This window comes from Hemibagrus wyckioides, linkage group LG16, assembly GCF_019097595.1.
Source record: "Hemibagrus wyckioides isolate EC202008001 linkage group LG16, SWU_Hwy_1.0, whole genome shotgun sequence".
Classification (NCBI taxonomy): domain Eukaryota; kingdom Metazoa; phylum Chordata; class Actinopteri; order Siluriformes; family Bagridae; genus Hemibagrus; species Hemibagrus wyckioides.
In genome coordinates, this window is record NC_080725.1 from 7,581,345 (window position 1) to 7,594,028 (window position 12,684).

General features: G+C 35.0%; 1 protein-coding gene across 3 annotated transcripts in view; it reads left to right on the forward strand.

Annotated features, from left to right (window-relative positions):
- Positions 1-12,684, forward strand: part of LOC131366993 (adhesion G-protein coupled receptor G2) — a 33,469-nt gene that overhangs the window by 1,200 nt on the left and 19,585 nt on the right. For 2 of the 3 annotated variants that reach the window (XM_058412134.1, XM_058412133.1), the window contains exons 2-11: positions 668-771; positions 4,691-4,807; positions 5,095-5,193; positions 5,659-5,748; positions 8,355-8,402; positions 8,499-8,572; positions 11,428-11,642; positions 11,865-11,901; positions 12,022-12,059; positions 12,154-12,287. In XM_058412134.1, coding sequence (XP_058268117.1) covers positions 672-771; positions 4,691-4,807; positions 5,095-5,193; positions 5,659-5,748; positions 8,355-8,402; positions 8,499-8,572; positions 11,428-11,642; positions 11,865-11,901; positions 12,022-12,059; positions 12,154-12,287 — 952 coding nt within the window. In that variant the 5' untranslated portion in view covers positions 668-671. Of the gene's footprint in view, positions 1-667; positions 772-4,690; positions 4,808-5,094; positions 5,194-5,658; positions 5,749-5,953; positions 8,403-8,498; positions 8,573-11,427; positions 11,643-11,864; positions 11,902-12,021; positions 12,060-12,153; positions 12,288-12,684 lie in introns of those variants that run through there. The other variant, XM_058412135.1, reaches the window with a different exon arrangement.

A 12,684-nucleotide genomic window follows, 5' to 3' on the forward strand; every position in this document is an offset into this window, starting at 1 on the left:
ACTTTACATTTGTTTGTTTGGTTTGTTTGTTTAAACACAAAACAATGTGCCAAAATCAAATATGGATCGGATGATCCACTGTGGTGACCCTAAACAGGGAACAGGTAAAGGACAGCAACATTTATTTATTTATTTATTTATTTATTTATTTATTTATTTATTTATTTATTTCCAACATAAATGAACTGGTTACATGTTGAATAAGCTACATAAATAGTGAATAATAGCACCAATATAAGTGAGACTTAATTTATCTCTGGTAATATAAATTTAGTATAATATTATATCCAAAAGTAGATGTTATGTTACATCATGTTACATTTTTTTTAAAACAAATTTACTGGATGTTGAAATAGATGATTTTAATACAGACAAATGCTTAGATATTAAACAGCACCACATAATCTATGAACTATATGATTTTTCATGTGATCTGTATATGATTAAATGAGTTAAATATTTGATTTTAACAATTAATCTCAACATTACATTCAAATTGCAGGTCTGACTCATAACATAAAATCCAGAAAAATAAATATGTAAAAAATGTGTGTAAATATGTAAAAAAAAAAAAAAAGTCAACTTTTGCATTGTTAGCAGCTAAGAAAAGTTAGTAGTATAGAAAAGACATTACAGTGGTTATTTCACCTGCCCAACTTTCTTACAGAAGAATGAGTACAAGAAGTACATGCCCCTTTGTGTTGCATAGCAGGCCACAGAAGTTCATGGACCATGCTCTATTCTCTGTCCTGTTCCTGTTGTCTCACATAGGTAAGACAAAATATCAGATATCAAGAGTCCACAATGTCACACATTTTAGAGCATTTTAAAGTTGAACACAAAACACAAAAAAGTGGAAAAGTGGACCCTGGTTCAAAATGTCATCTATACGGACAAAAAAAACAAAAGGCCATTTCACACATGCTATAAAACTTAAAATATCTGCTTATTAAGCAGAATTATGTTATAGCACCATGTTATAGAATTATGTTATAGCAACTATAACTGTTAGTTTTTTGAAAAATGTTTCCCCCATAAGAGGTGTTCATCTTTTTTTTAATGTTCATCAAATGCATTATATTATTAGTCAGATGGCTTGAGTTGCATGCCATTGTATTTATTGAAGCAGAAAACATCTAAGTTGCATGTATACGGTATAAACAGGTTACAGTTAGTTACTGTACAAATGGCTGGCAATTATCCTTAAACACAATGATTCATATAACCTGAATATAACTTAGACAGCTTGCTGGACTGGTTTTATCCATGAGTAGTTTCTGACTTCCATAAGTTAAAAGAAGAATGAGTGGGTGTTTATAAGAGAGAGAGAGAGAGAGAATCAAAGAAAGAAAGATAAAAAGAAAGAAAGAAAGAAAGAAAGAAAGAAAGAAGGAAAGAAAGAAAAAAGAAAGAAAGAAGAAAGAAAATTAGTGTCATAATAGTACTTTCACTTGTGTTGTATGCATAGGTTCAAAAGAAATGCAGTCCTATCTGAAAGTATTGGAACAGCAATAGTTCCAAGGGTAGTTTTTTGTTTTTTGCTGTACACTGACAATATCTGAATTTGAGATCAAAAGATGAGATGAGAGATCAGAATTTCAGCTTTCATTTTTTTCATATTTACCTCTAGATGTGTTAAATAACTTAAAACATCTTAGAATACCTTTTGTTCAAACCCCCTAATAGTACATAAATTATTAAATATATTAACAATATAACAATATAACAATTAAAAATTATAATATATAATATTGGAATGGATGAATGAAAGGTTTATTTTGTTGCCTGCATGTGCCCTGTTAGACTGATTGTTTAAACTGTTAATAGTTCTAATAGTACTCTGTCAATCTTGGTTTGATCCCTGTGTGTTGCTGATGAAGACTGCATTTGTTGTTAAAAATGATAAACCAAAATGAAGAACAGAGAGATGTCTATGGGATAAAGCATATTTTTCAGCCATTTTGAAGCTGAGAAAGAAGGAACAATTGTTCAGAGCCATTGCACAAGCATTGGGCACAGCCAATACAACAGTTGAATGGAATGTCCTGTAAAAAAGGAAACCTCACGTGTACTAACACTCAAGCATCAAACATCTCGACCAAGGAAAACAACAGTAGATAATGACCAAAACATTGCGAATTGGATATTGCAAAGAAATATAGAGATGAGCCAAAAAATTTCTGGAACCAAGATTAACCTCCCCCAAAGTGAATGAAAAGCCAAAGTGTTGGAGAAGTAACGGATCTGCTCATAATCCAAAGCATACAAGCTCATCAGTCAAGCATGAGCTAGTGTAATTGCTTGCATACTTGCATGCTTACATAGTTGCTTTTGGAACAAGCTCACTAATCTTCATTGATGGTGTAACTCATGATGGGAGCAGCAGAATGAATCAGGATTCTATATAAAATTCTGTCTGTCAATTTACAGACAAGTGCATCCAATCTAATTGGGAGGACCTTCATCATACAGCCAGACAATGACCCCAAAACACTGCAAACACAGCAAAGGGCTTAATCAGTGGGAAAAGGTAGTTTTTACTTGGCCAATTCAATCACCAGACCCTAACCCAGTTGAGCATGTATTTCACTTCTTGAACAGAAGGCTGAAGGAAGAAATCCTCCAAAACAAACAACAAGTTAAATAATTGGTTGCAGGACCAATGTTGTCATTGCAAGCAAGGCATATACTGCCAAATATTAAGTATTATTTCCTTTTAATTACTTTAAGACTGTTCCTATACATTTGCTCACAAAAAAGTGGGTTGTATATTTAATACAACTAGATGCAAATCTCAGGAAATGAAAGCTGATCTTTGATCTCATGTTTATCTTTTGCTCTAAAACCCAAATGTTTCCATTGTATAGCAAAAACCATTTGTTAAAACTGTTTGTTGTAATTTAGAATCTGAATGAACCAGCAAGCAATTGTTGATTGAATAGGACAGGGGTCTCCAACCTTTTTTCATCTGAGATTTACACTACCAGTCAAAAGTTTGGACACACCTTCTAATTCCATGGTCTTTCCTGATGTTTATTTCCTTCTACATTGCAAAACAATGCTGAAGTCGGCCGAAATACACAATAATCTCGTTTAAACAGTTGATATTGAGATATGTCTGCTACTGATGCTCTGTAAAGCTGTCATAACGGCTCTAATCTGCGGTGCTGTTAATTGGTGATTTCTGAGGCTGGTAACTCTAAATGAACTTCTCCTCTGCAGCAGAGGTAAATTTTGGTCTTGCTTTCCTGGGATGGTCTTCATGTGAGCCAGTTTCATCATGGTGCTTGATGAGTTTTGCAAATGCACTTGATAATACTGTTCCTGCAATTATTCCAGATCACCTGACCTTCGTGTCTTATAATAACAACTGACTGTTTTTTGTTGTCATTACATATGGATTACTTAAATCCATGTGTGTTATTTCATAGTTTTGAAATCTATGCTAGTGTTCTAGAATGTAGAACATAAATCCCTAAACAAAAAACATTGAATTAAAAGGTGTGTCCAAACTTTTGACTGGTAGTGTACTTTGACAAAATTAAGGTGGCCAAGAGCTATCCATGTTATATTATTAGGATCAGCTATTTTTGTGTAAACTTAAAAAAAAAAATCGAACAGTCATATTTTGCAATAAATCATTTTAAATTCACATAATCAGCATGTTAATTATTGAGTTGAGTTAAGTGATTTAACACAATGGTTTTGCTGTCTAGACATATCAGTTATTATTGTCAGATTTTGTTCATTCACATGGATTCTGTTATTTAGCAGCAAATTGGTAGGTAGAGGTCCAATGGCACATACTCTGATGGCCTTAAAAAAGATGTAAAAAGACTCTTTTCGTAAAAAAAATGGAACACCTTTGATATAGAAAGTAATATTAATTTTATAAATAGAGACCTGAAATTGTATTGGACTTCATGTGATTAAATAATATTTTTATGGCATTCATATGCAATTTCAATGGGAAATATTAAACAGCACCTTACTTTGAAACACCAGCTGCACTAATAAGAAATGTCTACAGCATACTCGTCCTGCTTCTTGAATGAATAGATTCATTCAACTCATTTGCTTTGGCAGTATCGTAACTTTATTCCTAACACTGTTGAATCCATAGCAGCTTCAATGTTGAATGGAGCTGCCATGTGTTTTCTTTATCCTTTGTCCAAATTACTTCAATTTGTGCTTATAGATTTAAGTTTATATAACATATACGGTCTTGGTGCTAGCTGTGCATAAAATTGATTAATGAATGGCTGTATTAAACTGCGTGAAGCATGCTGTCCCTGGCATCAGATATAAGTACAAGACCGGAAAGGGACAGGGCATCTGTGTATTTGATTAGGATGAAATCTAAACAGGTAATTTGTGAGTGATTGTGTTTGAGACCCCTGCATTAGGGAATGCATATTTTACCTAAAATAACATAGTCAATCTAGTTCAAGCAAAAAGGTTTACCCAATTTCTTGGCACTACTCTAAAATATTCTTAATCATATATGAATTTTTCCTTTTCCTTTTAAAAAAAAAATCTAGTATGATCTATCATAAAATATGTGGTATGCCACTTATTATTTCCTATCCAGATCCTTATGATGATACCATAAACTCCCAGTGTTCCCTGGGATTGCATCTTTTTTCAGTTGAAGGCCTCATTGGCTCATTTCTTTGTCTTTTTCCCCCAGTAACATGCACCTTGACAACAAATGCATCTACAACGTCACCAACTACACAACCTATTTCAGTTCACCAAACTGATGTTATGAAAACATCATCTGCAACACACCAGGTTATTACATCTGGTAAGGAAAACCAAAGAGATGTGTATGTTTGATCGAGTGTTGGGTTATTGTCACCAACTAAAGCATCTTTATTTTGCTTTTGTCAATAATTTTCAAATTATTATTAGTGTTTGGTTTTATTGTTTGTTTTTTCTCCATCTGGGTTAGTGTTTTAGTAAGCAAATGTTTGAAAAGACATCAGTAATGAAAATGATTACCACAAGTATGCTCAACTGGTCACAACTATTGCTAATGCAATAAATTACTATACCATATGTGACTTTTGTGTTTCTCTTTCTGTCTGAAAGGTCCTGGGACCAAGAATCTCACAAACACTTTAGTAATGAACACTACCACCACAACTGCCATGAGCCCATCAGTTACAGCTACTACTAATGTTATAACAGGTGGGTTAACACAGTATTCAGTAGTTTGTTTTAGAGGGGTTCTGTATTTTTGCTTGTAGGAATATTAACACCATGTTTCTAAAATATGGAACTGTGTTGGTAATAACTTTAATAATTAAATTATTATAAAAGATGTTTTAGACCTTGGTTTTAGCACATGGTTAGATGTTAACACATTTAGAGTTGTCCAAAGACATATGTTGAAGGCTGATTGGCTGTAGTGTGTGAATTGGTGTGGGAGTATGTGTATGATGTGCGATGGATAGCACATTGCCTTCTGCTTTGTACCCTTTGGATGGACTTAAGTTGCCCTATAACATTGTGGATGCAAGTGTTACAGAATGGATGGGGAAAAGTGCAGTGGATGTTTTAGATCACTGCAAGGACATTATGCTTTTAAATGTTATTTTACTGCATGCTATTCTGATTTTAAAAAGTCTGTCTCTATTTGTCTTAATGATTCAGTGATCACCGTGTCAACACACACATCAAGAGAATACAGTGACACAGCTAACACAACTCTACCAGTCACAGCTAGCTTTAATGCTACTACAGGTGGGTTAACTATACAGAATATCCTTTAGATATTCTGTACTTGTTCTCTTATTCTGTCAAAGTAACGTTTGGTGAATAAATAAATAAATAGGTTATAAAGTGACTGACATATTGACAGAATTTGATATAGATATTGTTGTTTTATAGCCATCATTCCCTTTTTTCATTTTGCCTTATACACGTCATGGTGCTATCTGCTTAACAGCTTGTGACTATGGATAAAGCTAAAGGTAAAAGCCCTCCTAACCCTGTGATAGACCTCAATCTATCCCTGGAGTCCCTTTTTTTGTGATATCCTTTGTTATATATGACTCTTGCCTTGTCCAGTAATGTCAGCTACAAAATCACTCATTTGTGCATCTTCTCTCAAGTTTTTTCCTTACCTTACACACTGCCTGCTCATCTGGCATGTGAATATATGCTGCTGGCTCATCTGGCATATGAATATATGCTGCTGGCAATGTTGGGTGTGGTCCTCCCTTGCCAAATACTCTCCACAACTGAACTTGCAAAGTTAACTGGATTCCACTCACAATCGCATGAATTAAAATCTTAATGGTTATAGACAGACCATACAATATATGATAGAAAAGTAGTAAGTAGTATATATGATTTATATAGGCTTCATGGTATTGGTCAGGGCCCCCTAATTCCCTGGGGCCCTAAGCGGCTGCTTACCTCACTTATTGGTTAAGTCCGCCCCTGGTCTCACCACTATGCTATTTATTCTCCCTTGGTGATTCTTTGCTCAGTTTCTACAGTTTCTACCTGTCATTTGAAGAGTAGTGGCTTGTGAGTTCATTCTGTTAACATATTGAAGTGTTATTCCAGAAATAATGTATGCTCTATGTGGTTTGTCACAGTTATTTTTTTCCACTATACTCAACTTTGTCTTTGAGTGACTAACAAGTCATGCTCCAAGGTTTGAGCTTTTGCAACAAGTTTCTAAGCTCTCTAAAGCCAGTGCTCTTGACAATCTGTGCTTACTGTGCATTGATGCCAACACATTGTGTTTGGCTGGCAGGTTTAAACTCTGATTCAGAGTATAGCAAAAAGACTTGCTTTCTAGGTGTGTTGATGGCCTGGCATTAGATATGGCTTAACAGGAAATCAGGAATTAAACAGCACAACTCTATCAGTGAACAGTGTCATGGAGCCTGCACATAAGGGAATTGGTGACTGTTGGCAGGACAGATGAAAACATCACTCATCGGACTACATCTTTCAAAATCAATACCATATCCCACTGAAATGTCTTTTTTTTAAATGTCTGTTTGGCCTTCACTTGCCAAACAATAGAAGCATTATGCTTGTAATATGATTGTACTACACCTGAATCTGATTTTAAATGTGTGCCTCTATCTGAAACTGCTAACACAACTCTACCTATCATAGATAGTTTTAATGCTACAACAGGTAGGTTAATTAAATACAATGGCCCTCAGTTATTTGCTAAAAATGAATTTGCTTGTCTGTTATTTCCATATATCTATTCTATTCTATTCTATTATCCTGATGAAATAGGTCAATACGTCTACATACCCCCTTTCAAAATTGCAGGTTTGTGTGATGTCAGAATTTGTTCTGCCTTTAATGTATCTAGCAACCAAAATCAAGTAGGAAAAAAAATACAATTATTACATACAGAACTCAGTTTATGTTTGCAAGGTGTTCTAGTGAGCAGTAACTGTCACATATAACTTTTGTTCTATGGTACATCTAATCTATTGGAAATGATTTTGTGCCTCATCCATACTTACCTTATTAGACAGTAATCCTGTAAATATTTTGTGAGAAATTTGTTGACCATGTCTTCAGCAGTCAGATAAAAAAAAGTGCTACAGATATTAGCTGATAGCTGAATTTTATTTGTGTTATCAGAATTACTTCACTAATGACAGATGTATGATAAATACTTCTGAACATGAGCTTGAATGAACATGATTGGTTAATTTGGAGCACAGCCATATGGCCCATTATAAAAGGGTGTGCACACTTATATAATAATAACCTGGTGTTAGAACAGAGACTCAGCAAAAATCAGTAGGGTAAACAGGCACAAGTCAGGCAATAGACAAACAGGAAATCAGAAGAAAAATCAGATTAAAAAACATTAACAGAGCAATTATCAAATAACTGGAAATTGTACCAAGGAACAAGGCTTGGTAATGACAGCACATAAGAAAACTGAGCAATTACTCAGCAGTGATTGTCTAACAGAAAGAGGCTTTTAATGGAGTGTGTGTGCAATAAATAACAGGTGAGTACAATCAGATGTCCAGGACCAATGTATTGTGGTAAGTGGATTCTGGTGTGGGCATGCTTGTAGGCTGTCGTGAATGCTGGAAAATAAAGTCTGTGCTTAATGTTATTCCATTTTCTTCCCCACTTGAATGTTATTGGATGTTGTATCACATTAAGGGTACAAAATCTTGTACCCTTAATGTGTAATCTTGGTTTAATTTTCTTTGCATCATAAAAACCTGTCATTTTTTTTTACAGGGGTATGTAGATGTTTTATATTCACAGTATATTAAACATTGATTGTTGCCTGTTGAGTTTTAAATTTGAGAATCTCCAAAATTAATTTACTCATTATGATACAGCACCCTGGTCACTGCATTGCAACTTCTCGCAAACCTGTCACAGCGACTGTGAGTAGTACTGCCTAAATCACAGCATAAACAATATTTTTTTAGTGAGGAAAAATTGAGAAGTGCTGCTGATCAGCTTTAAACTTTTTTTTGCAGCTGTGTACTACTGGATGACAGTCAGTGTTGAAGTTAAAGGATCTGTATCTAATGAGTCAGATATATCTGCCTGGGTATGTATTGAACTAGAATTTTCATTTTATATGTGTGGAGAGAAAGTTGAATTTTTTTGTAGTTATTTATACAGGTGCACCTCAAAAAATTTGATTTCATGGAAAAGGTAAATATTTTTTTCAAGTTACTTCAGAAAATGAGAAAACTCAAAAACACTGAAAAAGTGTATCTCAAAACATTAGAATATTTAATTTCCACTCTGGCTGTTCACAGAGTGCTGTATCAAAGCATATTCATGAAAAGTTGACTGGAAGTGCTAAGTGTGATAGAAAAAGGTGCACAAGCAAGCAGGGATGGCAGTAGCCTTGAGAAGATTGTCAAGCAAAGCCGATTCAAGAACGTGGGAGAGCTTCACAAGGAGTGGATTGAGGCTGGAGCCACCACACCCAGACGTGTCCAGGAAAGGGGCAAGCGACTCCTGAAACAGAGACAACGTCAGAAGCATCTTACCTGGTCAAAGGAGAAGAAGTACTGGAGCATTATTCAGTGGTCCAAAGTTCTCTTTTCAGATGAAAGCAAACTTTGCATTTAATTTCGCAATCAAAGTCCCAGAGTGTAGAAAGAAAGAGGAGAGGCCCAGAAACAAATCTGCTTAAATTCCAGTGTGAAGTGTCCACAGTCAGTAATGATTTGGGGTGTCATGTCATCTGCTGGTGTTGGTCCACTTTGGTCCGTTTAATTAAGTCCAAAGTCAATGTAGCCATCTACCAAGAGATTTAAGGGCACTTCATGCTTCCATCTGCTTACAAGCTTTAGGGAGATGCTGATTTCCTTTTCCAGCAGGACATGGCCCCTGCCCACTGTGCCAAAGCTACTCAGAACTGGTTTGCTGACTGTGGTATTACTGTGACTGGCTGGCCAACTCACCTGACCTGAACCCTATTGAGAACCTATGGAGTATTGTCAAGAGAAAGATGAGAGACACCAGACCCCGCAATACAAATGAGCTGAAGGCCGTGTTACCTCAGCAGTGCCACAGACTGGTCACCTCCATGTCGTATTGATAGAAAGATTGCAAAGTACAGGTACATAGCAACGTTGCCATTTAGCATCTACCAGGAATGCAAATAGCAGAAATTGTGTGAATATAGTGCAGATAAATATGCAAATATGTACATCAATAAATAAGGCTATGTCAAAATGTGCATAGAGAAGTATGTGCAAGTTGTATTTACAGCAGACAAAGTGTAATTATATATTGTGCAAAAATGTGTGCATTATGTACATTATTTACATTTGAGGAGAGCAGTATATATATATCAAATCCACAGATTTTCGATTGGATTTAAGCCAGGGCTCTGACTTGACCACTCAAGGACATTCATCTTCTTATCCTTTTCATTGTTGTTTTGGCAGTATGTTTAGTGTTATTGTCGTGTTAGAAGGTGAATGACCTGCCCATCCTCAGCTGTCTAGCAGAGGGATGCAGGTTTTCCTGAAGGATCTGGATGTACTTGGCAGCATCCATTTTTCCTTCAATCCTGACCAATTGCCCAGTCCCAACTGAAGAGAAACACCCCCACAACACACTGCTGCCACCACCATGCTTCACAGTAGGTATGGTGTGTTTTGGATGGTGTGCTGTGTTTGCTTTTTGCCAAACATAGCGCTTGGAGTATCAGACTCTTCCAAACATGTTTTTGCATAGCACAAATGAAACAGAGTTTTAGGAAAGGCTTCTTTTGCCATACAGGCCACCCAGCAATAAAGCCTTGTAAGTGATGAGGGTTATAATGTGTACATGCAGCTCAAAAACGTTAGACTTAATTTGTTTTATTTTTATTTTCCAGAGTGTAATGTGACATATATATATATATATATATATATATATATATATATATATATATATATATAAACTGGGTGTAATCTATGAATTAACAGTATGTACATTATAATTATATTATACAGAGAAAATGTAGCAGAATGTACAGGGTAGACCGGTATCTCCTCCTGGACAGAAGGAGGGTGAGCAGTTTGTGACTAGGGTGTGAGGAGTCCTTGAGGATTTTGTGATCTCTGCGCAGGCAACCACTGTGGTGAAGAGACTCAATGGCAGGTAGTCGGGTGCCGATGATGCGTTGGACAGTTTTCACGACCCTGTAATTACGAGCCCCAACCATATATTAAGTGCATAAATGAACATACTTTACTCAGAAGTTTGACTTTTCTGAATTCTAAATCATTTCTTTGATTATCTTATGAAATTTTGAGATAGTGGATTTTTGAATTTCATTAATTGTGAGCCATAATTATGGAAATAAAAAAAGGCTTGCAAAGTTTCAGTTCATGTGTATCAAATCTAAAATATATGAAAGTTTTAATGTTTGAATTAGATTATGGGAAAAAATGAATGTTTCTTTGACATTCAAATTTTTTGAGATGCACCTGTTTATTGAAAATTGTACCAAGTAATGCTTTATGTATAAATTTTTATAACTAACATACATGCACTGAAGTTTCAGAGTTACAGGCTAGTGAAGCTCTTTAGATGAAAATGTTTTACATTTAGTACTAATTTATACATAAAACATACATACAGTATATATACATATATATCACACCACAATCTTTTTCTGATACTGGTTTAACAGTGAATTAGACTAAATATATAAGCATCTATCTATCTATCTATCTATCTATCTATCTATCTATCTATCTATCTATCTATCTATCTATCTATCTATCTATATATATATATATATATATATATGGTAATCTGTGGCATTTAAGTTTTTGAGACAGTTATATTTTTTCAATATCTCTGCATTTACAGAAAATTTCAATACACTTATAGTGGACATTACTAAACCTATATCGCAATTAACCTTGTCCGATGAAATCAAATGTTTTTCAGCTTCAAAATCTGTTCCGAAATCAAAACGAATGTAGTCCTGCATTTCCTACTGTTACACCATTAAAAATCAATACCACTTCACCCAGTGGATCTGTAAACGACACCACCATCAACAGCAGAGTATCACCTTCACCCCCTGTTACTGCTGCTATCACACAAAATATCAGCTCAGTTACCACAAGTCATTTTTACAATAGGACACTTGGAAACAGCAGGTAAATCAAAAAAATTTTTTTTTCAAGTTTGTATTACATTGACAAATGCAGTGCTTTTTGCTATCATCTGACTGTATTAGATCAGCATGTCATCTATGATAGAAAATATGTTGTCTTTATATTTTTACATTTGTAATAATGTCTCAGCTTAGCAAAATATTTTAAAAGTATTTTCTTACAAGCCTATGTAATAGATGCAACTTTCTCATTGCTTGTTCGCAGTGTGTCAAATGGAAGTGAGACTACAAATATATTCAAAGTAAGCACTATTTTTAGAGAACAGCATTTAAATGTGTTTTTATGTGTCTCTCTGTAACATGAATGAACATATTGGGATGAATACAAACCAAATTTACTTGTTAATTATTTACATTTTTAGGACATTAAGGTCATTTGTGCCAATAAGACTGCTATAAGGTCTGTTATCCAAGATTCTTCTCTTGCTATTTTCCTATTAAATCCTAATGTAAGGCTACTATAATGTTGCTAATGGCTTAAACATCTGGTCTAGGCGGACTACATGTACTGTGTTGTTGCAATTTACACATCCAACCAATACATGTTGTATTATACAAGCTGTGAGCACAGTACAGGATAAATCTTCCATCCAGGCATATGTGGTTGGAGACACTGTAGAGCAAGTGGGTGAGTGCTCTTCATACACAGACTTAAATCATAAAAGACTGATACCTGTAAAATTCTTAATTTGCTTGAAGTACTACTGGCAATTATTTATTTGAATTCTTTTTTTCTGCTTCTGTTGTTCATTCTCTAGGAATATACACTATATTGCCAAAAGTATTCGCTCACCCATCCAAATAATCAGAATCAGGTGTTCCAATCACTTCCATGGCCACAGGTGTATAAAATCAAGCACCTAGGCATGCAGACTGTTTTTACAAACATTTGTGAAAGAATGGGTCGCTCTCAGGAGCTCAGTGAATTCCAGCGTGGAACTGTGATAGGATGCCACCTGTGCAACAAATCCAGTCGTGAAATTTCCTCACTCCTAAATATTCCACAGTCAACTGTCAGCTGTATT